At 42.9% G+C, this 12,953-nt stretch overlaps 1 protein-coding gene across 1 annotated transcript in view; it reads right to left on the bottom strand.

The window, feature by feature from the left end:
* The window catches only part of Rspo3 (R-spondin 3), a 90,593-nt gene extending 78,552 nt beyond the window's left edge, over nucleotides 1–12,041 (bottom strand). The window contains exon 1 of the mRNA XM_036168934.1: nucleotides 11,402–12,041. Coding sequence (XP_036024827.1) covers nucleotides 11,402–11,498 — 97 coding nt within the window. The 5' untranslated portion in view covers nucleotides 11,499–12,041. The remainder of the gene's footprint in view (nucleotides 1–11,401) is intronic.
* Between the last annotated feature and the right edge of the window lie 912 nt (nucleotides 12,042–12,953).

Below are 12,953 nucleotides of genomic sequence, written 5' to 3'. Positions count from 1 at the left end.
TGTATTGCAACATCAAACTTATTCTGAGCTATGGTTCTAGGGGCAGTTTTTAAGTGGAATCAGCAGGCAAGCTTTATACGTTGGGAGAGAACTATCATCCACTGAGACAAATACCAATACAGATGCAGCATGTCTGTGTTGAATTGTATCGCTTTTCACCCAGTAGCCTATAAATTTAGTTTGTCTAAAAACTATTTCATATGGCTTTTCAGAACTATAAACATTTCCTTTAAGTGACAAGCAGCATATTAAAAGTAATTGACGCATAGTTTTCAGTGGGTGTCTGAATGCTAGAGGAGGTTGTGGTAGTGGACGTCATTCAAAGCACTTCTACAGCTCAACTGGGAGAGAAAACTGAATTTTCCTATTCCTAGACTACTGACAGATTTTAAACAAATGCAGCGACGTCTGTGGCTCTCCTACAGTGGTCACAATAAGAAGCAGCTCTTTACATAGCATTACAGATATGAGGACAAAATGTATCTGCCAAGATACCTGGAGATTGCCAGTTGCTAAAACAATCTGATCAGCAGATGAATTCATCTGTATATTTAAAATAGTGAAAACAGTGGGGTGTGCGTCCATATGTGTAAACAAAGATCTAGCAGCCTAAGAGCAAAGTAGTAAAGGAATAGACTGAGGTCATTCTAGATTAGGAAGGAATGTGTAACTTTAAGGACAGGGAGCCCTGGAAGCTTGATGGGTTTGTTCAATTAAAGATCCATCCCAGGAGGTGATAAAACACCCTGAGTATGCCAGGCAACTGCAATGATTTCAAAGCAACCTTTCCCCTGGATTATCGAGCCAGGTCCCTCTGTGATACTTGAATGGAAAGATTTAGCAGTCTTTGTGTTTCTTGTACTGAAACTTTCAAATGATAACCTCACTTCTTTGCTGATCACTTCTACTTATCTGATACTAGGTTGCTAAAAGGGGTTATTTTACGTACAAGGAATCCTAAATTTGCCCATGGCCTTTTTCTAACTGCAGATTTTAGCACTCCTGTCCTGACATAATGCAATACCATTTTCTTATCGTTAAATGTCCTTTCCCTCATATTATATCTAAATTGACCTGAGGATGTTTACAAGGACTTTTTTTCTCTTTCCTTTCTTTCCTCCTCTGATAATTCTTTTACAAAGACTGCATTCCTGGGGCTCTTTTTATCTGCGCAGGAAGGGAGGAGGCGGACTTGCCATAATGACAGCAGACCTTCTCTGTGTGGGTTTTGCACTCTTGCAGACAGACAGGTGGTTTATGAGGATTGTGACGTGCACTGTGCCGCCACCGGCGGTGCTGGTGGCATATTTCCATCTTGTGCATGCTCAGGGTGAATAACCTATTGAGAAGAAAGTCGGTGGAAAAGCATTGTTTTTGGGGTGGGTTTCCTGCTTTCTGTAGCTCATGATTGCTCCCAATCCTTAGGGACGAGTAACTAGGTCTGACCATGGAGCAATGTCTCAAGCATGCTATGATGACCCTCCTCCCAAGGAGCCTGGCTTTCTTCAGTCTGATTACTTCTGGCAATTGTGGTTATTGGGATTTGGCCTAGTGACTCATTGCAACCCAAATTTTCCCAAAGAGCCCCCTTAACCAGCACAATGAAATCTGACAGGAAGTCCAGACTTCCAGCTCGTTTTTACATAGAGCTTTCCCTAGTTTATGGCAAGATTTGAAAACTCTACACTGACTAAAAAAGAATAGCAAGTAGGAGTTAATGAAGACAACTTCTCAGAGAACAACAGGTTAGGAGTGAAATGCAAGCGTCTGTGAATTAATGATCTACCCCAAACTTAATCTATTCCAAAGAGTCTAGCTTCCCCCACCCAGCTATTTATAGTAGTCTTACCGATTACCAGTAGTCAGTCTAAGCTAGTCAGGAATTGTAGAAACCATAAAGAAAGAAATGTTCTTCTTGTTAGGCAGTTGCCTTCCCATTAAAGTTTTCCTGACAATAAGGAGGATACTTGGGCACATTACCAATCATCTGGTAAGACATTAAAAAAAATCCAGTTGTTTATTATTAAGTAGCTTTGGGAAAAAGTTTGAGTGTGGCTTATACCCCATTTTATTTCTACGGCTGCACTGTTTTCTCCCTTGCCCTCCACAGCAGTACAATCCCCTTCCCCTGAAGGCTATATTGCAGGGGTCTAGCATCTGGTAAGGTCACTATCATGCCTTCCTGTTTGCACCTTGCTCTCTGTTTTAGAAGGAAGTGATTGATTCTCTTTTGGATAGCCCTGCTTGCACAAGTCAGTGCCTTGGGTTTATCAAGTTCCTATTGAGAAATAATACCGTGCTGTAAGAGGGCTTTCGGCTGTTCGGATGATACATATCTCATCCCTTATCACACTTCACATAGGTTTATTTTGTCTGTCTAACCCTCATAAAACTGGCAGAGTTTTCAACAGTTGCTCAGCTGTCACAGCTATGCTTGAATTAAGGGTCTGACAACATATCAGTTTCACCTCTGTATTAGAAGGCCCAGGACTAGTTTTGAAACTGAGACAATCTAGGCCCTATCTCCAGTGATTGCGTCATTTGGTCAAGTTGTTTTTATTTTTAAAGATCTCCAGGTGATTCTAATATGAACGCAGCATCAGCAATTCCTGCACGAAGGATCATAAAGCAGAAATTCAGAGTGGAGGTTATTATTAATGCTCTTGGTGAAAGTAATATAAATAACAGATTTTTATGAAGCATCATAAAGGTAGCTTTCTGGATAACAAAAAACTAGCCTGGGAAATGCCAATTGTGATTGTAAATTATATGCAAGGGTTCTGACATTTAACTACAGCTTTGCCCACATCTTCATGCCTAAGTAAATCTTGTCTTGGATATTAAGACTTACTTGTGAAGAAGATGTTACAATAGCCCAATAAATTGTGTGATTTTATTGCTTGTGGTATAAAAAAATGATCAGTAACTTAGTTTAGAAACTGTCTATAGGGAGAGAGGGGACAAAGGAGAGTCATGAGTTAGAGACTACACAGAGGTGAGGAAGATGCGCAAAGAAAGAAAGAAAGAGAAAGGCTGAAGTGGGCTTAGAGAATGTAATGACTCATGTAGCAAGCTTAAGAGTGAAAAGAGGGTGAATCTTGAAATACCTGGGCTTTGAAGTTAAACTTCAACTGCAGTATAGGATCTAAATATCCTCTCTGTGACAACAGAATGAGTAATAAATGATAATAAATAGATAAAAGGAAACTCCACATTCCTTCTAGGACAGGTGGGCTAAATGAGGTCACTTTGGGGGAACAGACCAAGTAAAGGGTGTCTACTGAGAGGTGAGAAGGTACTTAAGGAACTTGTTGTTACCACAATATTCACTTTCAAAGACAAACGCAATGGAATAAAATACCTAGACTGCTGCAGTGGCCCTGAGGGATGTGAAGCTGGACTTTGCTGTGAGGCATTTAACACACTTGGACATATCATTGTATTGCCTCTGTTGAAATGACACTTGTTCTGTGTATGTGACAGCCTTTGTCAGGGTGACTACATCCATATCTGTAAGTTCCTTTGTAGCTGTGAGAAGTAGCCATCCTTCTCTTACTTGACTGAATATATATATATATATATATATATATATATATATATATATATATCTCCGAAAGGTGGTATTCTAAAGTAAGTACCTCGTAGACTGTTATTTTACAGTGTGTGGAGGTGGTTTTTATTATGTAGTAATAAAATGGGGGCTTTTACCACCCATTTTCAGGAATGTACTTCCTATTGGGACATAATTACAGATATGCTTCAGAGCATATTTCTAGAAACAATTTTGGGGAATGAAGATACAGCCTATATTAGTGCACATTAATTTTAGAGAGGTGCTCAAAGGTAAGCTAAATCTAACTCATACTTCTGTCAAGTCCTTAAAATACTGGGGAAAATATACTCCATTTGCTATGAAACCTCAAAATGAGTAGATGGAACCAGTGAGAAACCTTGGACCTGATTATCATGATATCTGGCGAAATACTGACTGGGGATGTTGCACAATGTAGACACACTGACTAGAAGCCTTCAATTGTATCCTTTCCTGAGATGAGCACACTTTCATTGAGAAATCTATTTGAAAGTGACAATGCCACTGTGAGATGCTTGGTCCAAATACAATGGTTCAACACCTTATGGGAATGTACCTTCCATGACTAGCAAGCTTTTCAACTCTCCTTATGATCAGTGGCAACTTCTAGGCCTAATCAACTACACGATTTGGCAATTTAGAAGGATCATGATGCCAGCAACCATTCTCTTACATAACAGAAAGTACTATAAAAAAGAAATCATGGTTGAAAATGATGCGTTAAAGTATTTAACATGAGCAAAGTGATTTAATGTTATCTTGCTGACACTGCCTGAAGCAGCCTCAGTGCCAGCAACACAAACACTTTTGATAAATAAAGGAAGGCATCCCTGGATTTTTATCTCATGTGTCCAACTATTCTCTCTCTCTCTCTCTCTCTCTCTCTCTCTCTCTCTCTCTCTTCATGAATGACATTGCGGGTCCTTGACTTCAGTCCTTGATAATCTCTGCAACTGGAGCTCAAGTCCTGTTTCTTCCTAGCTCCTCAAACTAAAGATAGTTCAAAAGTAAAATAAATTTCATGACAAACCTACTTGTCTCATTGTTGTCTTTGTTTATGGTTATGATTTTTCTATTTACCAACATCTGAATCCTTATGCTCCTAAATTGATGCCAAATATGGTCTTGCTTCCTTTTTTTCTTCCTGCTCAGTTAAGTGCCAAGGGCTATTGAATTCATCCAAATGAGTCATCTGCATTATTCTCCTGCTTAATCACTCAGTGTCATAGCGTAGGACTTTTGTCCCTAAATGTGGATTATCAGATTTGACTTTTTCTTACCTTCACAGGCCACCCTTAAAGATTACTGTGGCAGGGAAACTCTGAAGCATTCCTCTACTTGGCATTCTGAACCAGCACCAGGAATTCTATGCCTAAAAACAAGATGAGCCTGCCTGAGTGTTCCTATTTCAGCCTTGGATGTAGTTTTCAGACAATACCTAAAGGACGTAGAATGTCATATGTAACCCAGTCTCCAGTTTGAGAAGCCACTTGATTAATCTCTGTAGTGTGTCTTCTGGGATAAATTTGCTTATCGCAAATGAATGGCTTTATTTGTTTGCTTTTTTAACCCTTACCTAATAAACCCAGTTGAATAAGATGAGTATATTTGGAAGAACTATTTAGCTCCCTGCTAACGAATTTTGTTTCACACAAAAAGATTAATAGTTGTTAAGACTATTAAATGGTGTAGATCTAAGGATATTTTAAAATGACTCAACTCTCTCATCTAGTCACAGAGAAAACACTGTCAAGCATGATAAAAGGGGCTTGTCTGGGTCATCTAAATACTAGTGGCCATGGCTGGATCACGAATCAAGATCTTTAGCTCTCATTCCATTCCACTCTTCCTTACTCCCATTGGGGAGTCTGTCTTTCCAGGTTTCAGTCTCTATCACAAACTTATGAAACTTGTTCCTTATAAAATCATTAAAGGTCAGATGCAACCCTATATAAGACAGTGCCTAGAAGAGTTAGGTTATATTTTGCATAAAATACAGACAGTCACAATTATCTATGTATATGACTACTGAGTGAACATATTCTTTGGTACCACTGTTTGTTTTGTTTTGTTTTTTAATTCTCAAAGAATTTTAGTGGTAATGAATGGTTAATTATATCTCTTTCCAACCTTGTAACTAAGGCAGAGATGATCTTACAAGGTAAGAGGCACTACAATTGGATGCTTTGTTCACATATGAAATGATTTCAGATATTTTATTTAAGTGTCATGTTGTTGAGATTTTTTTCAGGTGGAAAACGGGAGTCTTAACATGCAGTGACACCTAGACATTTAGCTTTCTTGATAAACTATAACCCTTGATAATGGAACATTCCATTGGTTTTAGCACTTCTTGATAAATGCTATCATTAGAATGCTAGTGATGTTTCTGAATGAAAAGAGATGATCGGATACATTACAGAAACAAAAAAATCGCCAGTATCTTCCACAAATTCCTATTTATACTTCATGTATATTATTAAGGCTTATTTGCAAAGTATTTCAAATCTACTAGGTGACTCAACAGATGGTAATTTGTAAGATGATGTACTCATTGCAATCTTTCAAAAAGTACAATGAAGTAATCTGTATTTTCTAACAAAATTAAAAGCAAGACAAAAATCACCATAACTTGTGACCCAAGATATTTTAAATTATTGTTTTGGAAATAACACCAGTGTGCAATACCCTATAAGAAGAAGGGACTATGCTCACTAAGTCAAACACAATTCCAGCACATTATCATGACTGGCTCTTGCTATATTCTCAAAACTTATAGATGCTTTCCTAATGGCAACCAAAGTTAATTCTTACATTTCATGAAACACAAAATCCATTGTGGTGGCATTTCAGGAATTCACTGAAAGTTGGGAATGGTGGGTGGACATAAGTGTATGAATAAATAGCAAGAAAGTGGGGAGACAGATCAGGGAAATACTTAAGTTGAGTGTTTTAAAAAGAGGTAAAGAGAAAAATGTATTAAATTAGAATATCTGTAATAATTGTACTTTGAAAGCTCATTTTTGTAATTTCAGAGTAATATTTCAGTACTACTTTATGTAAGGTTCTGAAATGCTTTGTTATGAAGGATTAAAAACACTACTACATACTTAAAATGATTAGATATTAAACTAGAAAATATTTTAGACATTTAGTGGCAACCTGGAGATCCCTACCCAGATTCAAATAATCTAAAAGGATCAAATGTCTAATAAAGTCGTTTTGTAGTAATGTACCAAGGGTTTCCCTATAACAACTTGAAAATCAAATTTTACTGCATGTTGTAATTTCAATTCATTGCTTTCTGGAGACCTAATTTGTAGAGCATTAAAAACCAGGGAACACTTTCATGGAGACATGGCTTAGTAAAGCCTATGTGCTTACACATTAAAATACAGCTCATACTGCATGTTCAAAGTAATACTGAAATGTTTGTGATAAGCCCTTTTCACTTGTTCCTCAATGAGTGACATGGGCTAAAATGATGATCTCCAGTTTCTTCAGGTACTTAGTAAAATCTTTCTACTGAATCTGTAAACACAGTCTTAAAATAGAATAGGAACAAAGTAGTTTGGGAAACAACTTTCTAGCTCAAAGATGCTTTAGTTGGAACTAGAAAGGTAAACGCATTTTTGTTTCTGTTTATTTCATCCAGTATACTGCCACTACTTCCTAGAAAGTTGAACTTACCTTTGATTTGCACTCATGCCACATGATAGGCCACTTTTCTCCAACCAATTTTGCTCATATCTCTGTCAAACTATTTTTTTTTTCTCAAAATTAAGGCACACAGGTGACAAATGTAAGCAAATGAGGAAAAAATGTGCTGTTCTCAATCTCCAAATGAAACATTCAAATTAATATCTCAGTGTTTTCTTCTTTTATCCTTTAGCTTGTTCTCTGGGACCAAAAGTAAATCAAGAGTGCCTCAGAACCTTCCAGCATGTCAACATCTGCTACACTGTCATAAGCGGTGATCAATATACTCCAGTAAGTGTATTATCAGTGCACTTATTTTCTTGCATTCTTGATTCTTTTTTATATTTATCTACAGATTGTAGGAGCTCTGCTTAATTGTTGGGCATATAATGAATTTCTAAAGCATGCATGGTCTATAATCAGAAACACTAAGATGACATAATAGATGGACACAATTGAAGACCAGGATGCCTGATATCCTGGTTCTGACAATAACCCTCTGGGGCTGTATCATCCTATAGAGCCTTTTAGATAATTGAATAATGTTAAGCAAAGTGCTCTGGTCCTGTTTGATATGTAATTGTTTGACATTTGTCCACGTTGTATTAATACTTACCAAGATTATGCTATTAAAGCAGAATGGCCTATTCTTTAAACATATTGGGGAAAAGACAATCTGGAGATTACCAAGCTTATTATTTTAATAGCTTGATATCCTCTCTATGGCAGGGTCAATTATATTGTATAAATTATAAAGGGCAAGGTTCATGGGAGAAGACAAGTTTCATTCACTGGCTCTCTGGCAGGTTACTTGGGGCCTGTTTCTTAAACTCATTCTCTACAGAAGGGCAATCAATGCTAGCCAAATGACAGTTTCTGGTCCCATAAAAACAATGCAGATGAAATGTGATGCATTAGGAAGGAATTATGATGGTTGTGATAAGATGATGTTTCAATTTTATTAATATACAACCCCAAATTTTAAGGTTGGCTTTAGGGAGTTTCAAAGGGAAAAGCTTACAAATCTGGAGATGAGTTTAAAGACAGAGTTGAGGCTTTGTAAATCAGCACCCAGGACCCACATCTAGGGGCTTGCTGCTAAAAAATCTCACTGGATGACAGCTTCTTTTGAGTAAAGACTTTACTTTGTATCCTGGGCACTGTCTATCAATCACAATCAGTAAATTTTTGTTTTGTTTATTCACCATAATTACATAGATATTTTAAAAGTACAAGACTTCTGTTTTAAAGAACTGTGCATTTTTTTTCTAGAGAATGTAGTAGTGTGTAATAATTAGAGTCGCTGCTTTATTGCCAAGTAGAGATTAATAGAATACTGATTATTGCAGAGAAACAGAATATTTGCATAATTCTGTGGGCTTATATCTGATGACAAGCCATGGTTGTGAGATCCGAACACATTTAACTCTAAATGGCATACTTTGTTAGCAAGTACCATTGGTACTGAAACATTCAAGAGACTACTTAAAAAAAAAAAACTTTAGGACATTTTTTAGCCTTAATTTTCTACTTCTGTTATTAGTGGTGTTTCTAAAAGTTCAAGAAAATGAAGCTATTTACTACAAAGCAAAAGCGATACTCTTAACCACTCACCTAAGTTGCTTTATCGTGGGAAAAAATAGGGATGTCTGACCAGTTTTAAAATAATTGGACCACTACCTTACTATTCACTATAAAAAATAATCCCAGTTACTATTAAGGACCTTTTTATTCAGATATTTTAAAAAAACAAACCATGATCCGGGTGAATTTATGAACGTGCAGCGTTAGTTTCGAGTCTCTGGACATTTAACAAGGACATTTAACCTTCTGATCCTTGCTCCAAAAAAGCCATGCGGCGCCTGCCAAATAGTTCTTCTGTCTGCTCAGAGGACGCAAGGGGTCGCCCCTCTCCCAGGATTGCAGGAGCAACCAAGCCGCAAACGCAGACTCAGGCGCGCAGCAGCAGCAGGAGCAGCAGCAGCAGCTGAGTAGCCTGCAAGACCCTTTCAGATCCACTACCATAGGATCACCGGAATTTCAGCTCCGTTCCATTGATTTCCTCTTTCATCCCCTCAGCACAAGCAGAGGGCGCCTTTGACTTGGCCTTGGGATGATCCAGGCAGAGAGAAAAGCCATCTCCTTTAGACTTCACACATCACCCTTCTAGTCCCAGCCTAGATGTGCGCACCCAGAGTTTTCCCCGCTCTTGGTCCTCACTGGAGGAGCTGAGAAGGAATGCACAGGAAACTTTAGTTTCCTTCAGAAACAGAAGCCACCCAGCCAGAAACCCAGGTACCAGTGACACTGAGGCACAGGATCCTGCCCCATCCGGGCAAGTATGTAGCTCCTCGGCGTGGGTGGGGGACACTACTATGTTGGAGTGGACTGTGATGCACAGTTTGATGTGGAGCTTTGCGGGCCAAGAAGTTGCGCTTCTCCTGACTTTGGTTTCCCCACTGGCCCTGAAACTCAGTACACAGTGGACCTAGCTTGTCTGGGGTGGCGGATGAAGACCTCTGAGCCCCAGGCCACTGCTTCCGTGCGGCAGCCGCAGGGCCTGAGCGATAGACTGGGTGGCAGGGCTGCACAGATACACAACCACTCAGAGGCCAAGAATAATAAATCGGATGCCCTGACATGTTTAGTTTAGGCCCTCATGCGCCGAGACGCGATCCTAGAGGCAGTGGGGCCAACTCGGACTCCAAGCCTCTGGCGCTCCCTCCCAGCCACGATTTTTAAAGGCAATTTTCAGGTGAATCAAACTTTGTCTGGCCTGGGCTTAGCGGTACAAAGGGAGCTTTCAGGGGACCCTCACGTCCAGGGCCAGGGCAGAGACAAACAGTGGCGAGAGGCGATTACTAAGTTTCCACCCCACACAAGTGCTGTTATGTCCCCAGAACTGCAGGCGTTGCTGCCCCAAGGGTTTTGCGGGCTGGACACTTGGGAAGAGATCTCCTTGGGAGACAGGACAAGGTCCTGGGCTGGCCAGCAGGAATAGCTTTACTGGGTGATGTCAGTTAGTTCCCTTTCCTAGCCAGCCCTCGGTTCCTGAGTCCTCCGCCAAGCCAGGATCATCCTTAACTCACTCTGCGAAAGGGCTCCCCTCGCGGGTACCCACAGCAGAGTTGCACGCCGGGCCACCCGGGAACAGTGAAGCCACCCTCCCATCTCTTCCAGAATCTCTGAGAGATGCCCGCTTGCCTCAGACCAACTTTGGTGGCGGCTGCCCAGACGGCCCCATTTAATTCCAGCGAGAGCACCGTTTCACCCAGCTGCGACAGAATCCCATTCTCACTATGTGCCTGTCTCAGGGGACCACTTGAAAGAGTCTGAGAAGGCCAAAGCGCTCACGTGGGGGCAGGCAAGGCTAGAAGGTAAACTGGAGTTCCAAACCTCCTCCGGACTTCCTCTGAATTCAGACCCCGGAGCGCGGGACGTGGGGCAACTCCGCAGACAGTCGTGGAAGCCCCCCCCCCCCCGCCCTAGCGCGCCCCAGCGCCTGTCTGTTCCACTCGTGTGTGCGTCGCGGGAAGCGGCAGCGCAGGGGTTTGCTCAGCTGCCCCCCATCCCCGCTCCAGACCCGCCCCAGAATGCTTGCCTCGACTACCGTAAAGCAGCCTGGGGGCTCAGGCAAAGTTCCCTTGAGTCAGGCAGCCGCAACTTGCGGTGTGCTGGGTGTCGCGTTGCGCCAGTATCAAGCAACCCCAAGGCAGGGACGCGCATCCCAAGCTGCCTGGGGCTCTAGGCCTCCATCGGAGCTTCCAAAGGAAAGCACAAATCCCTAGAGCGAATCTAAGCAAGAAACGAACATTTGCAGATCCCGAATTACAAGGGGGCGGGAGCCAGGCCAGCGCCCGGTGCATAGATTCCAGCAATGGCTTGGGAAGGAGAGCCCGTGCCCCAAGTGTTACCTCCTATGGGACGCATAGGATGTAGGCTGGAAGGACTATTTCCTCTGGGCAGGCAAGGAGACCCCGACAGGTGAATGTCGGTGGTAGGGAGCAAATGCTTAACACAAGCCAAAACAACAAAATAAAATAAAATTAAATTAAATTAAAAAAATAAATAAATAAAAAACCCAAACCAAAAAGCAAACCCTGCACTTACTTCTTCGCTGGCGCCTTCCCCGGGAGGCGTTTTGGCTGCCGATGTATTCCATAAAGTTCAAAATGATAAAAAACCAAGAAATCAGTCGCAAGTGCATAGTAACCCAGTAATGTTTCCCTTCTTTCTCTCCTTTTTCTTTTGACTGTTAGTTATAATTAATGTTTTTTTTTTTTTAAATATGTACGTAGGTTTTAGGCGTGTCTATATGGAGCGGTGAAAAACCAGAGCAGCGGGACTTCTCCACTGAGATCCAACAGGCGTGCTGTGATGGCAAGCGAAACGGGGCGGGTGGGCAGGGAAACCAACAATTGCATTCTCAAATTGTCCGAACACAGCCGGCTGCTCTGAGGTGGCTGTCATCGCCTCGAGCAAAGGTTGCAGGAGCCTCCTGGCTGGCTGGCTGGCTGGCTGGCTGGTTGGCTGGCTGGCGGCAGGTTAGCCTGGGCTGCGCTGCGGCTGCGGCCGCGGGCGGGATCCCGGCGAGCAGTGGCCCCTGGGGCTCAGAGGCTGCGGTGGCTGCGGCAGTGGCGGGGACCCCGGGAGCGCAGAGGAGCGGACTCCGTGGGTACCGTGGCCATGGCCAAGGGGCGCTGGAGAGACCCGAGCTGCTTCTGGCGTTCCCGAGCAGAAGCCGCTCCAGTGTTGGGCAGGGCTGGGAGCACCCCATTCGGGAGGAGGGGGGGGAGAGGGGGATGGCTGCGGGGGGCGGGGGGAGCTCGGGGGCGGGGAAGGAAACTGCCGGAGCAACAACCCCGAGCGACCTCAATAACTTTCAATTTCAAGAGAGAAAGAGGGAGCTGGAAAAGTACAGGCGTTGCGATTTGGCAGAGGGACGGGAAGAGGCGCCTAAGGGGTCCCGGGTCTGTGCTGGAGCATCTCTGGACACTGCAAAGACTGCGGGAGAATGGGAGCAGGGTTGGGGGAGGCCCTCGGAGGGATAATTTGGACCTGGTGAGGTGGGCGAACTGGGGACCGGGTGCGCTGAGGCTTCTGATCCAGCTGTCCCAAGTACCCCAGGCCCCAATGTTTCTGTTGTCCTGGGCCTCTGGCAGGTCAGCCTAGAAGTCCCTTGGCTTTTCAGAGACCCCGCCTCACTCCAGCAACTAGTCCTGGGCAACCTGCCCCTCTTCCTCTTGTCCCTTGTTTCCTGGGATTTCTGGCTTACAGATTCCTTCTAAAAGCTCTCCTTGGCCTCTCTAGGTTTTTCTCTACGGCTGTCCCCTTCGCCCCCGCCCCCCTTTTTCAATGAAAGTAGCTGTGGTTAGATGCTGGTCCCAGGGGTGATTAGGTGGGTTTTACCCTTCATCTTCAAGGTGCTTTACCTGATCTCAAGGGGAGGACCCAGAGGTGTGTGGTTTGGTGACCTTCAGGATGGAAAAGCTATTGTGCTGAGGTTTTCTTCCAAACCCAGGATTTGCTGTGGCTCTGGAAGATTCCTCCCCCGCTCAGGCACTCCCCCCTGTCTTCAATTCGCCTGTTAGGTGCTCTCTCTTGTCTCCTAATGTTCTTGAGAGGTCTGTTGTACATTTTGGCTTCTCATCTGGGAGACTGG

This window comes from Onychomys torridus, chromosome 19, assembly GCF_903995425.1.
Source record: "Onychomys torridus chromosome 19, mOncTor1.1, whole genome shotgun sequence".
NCBI lineage: Eukaryota > Metazoa > Chordata > Mammalia > Rodentia > Cricetidae > Onychomys > Onychomys torridus.
The sequence above is the reverse complement of the archived record's forward strand: the minus strand, read 5'-3'. Positions and strand labels throughout refer to the sequence as shown.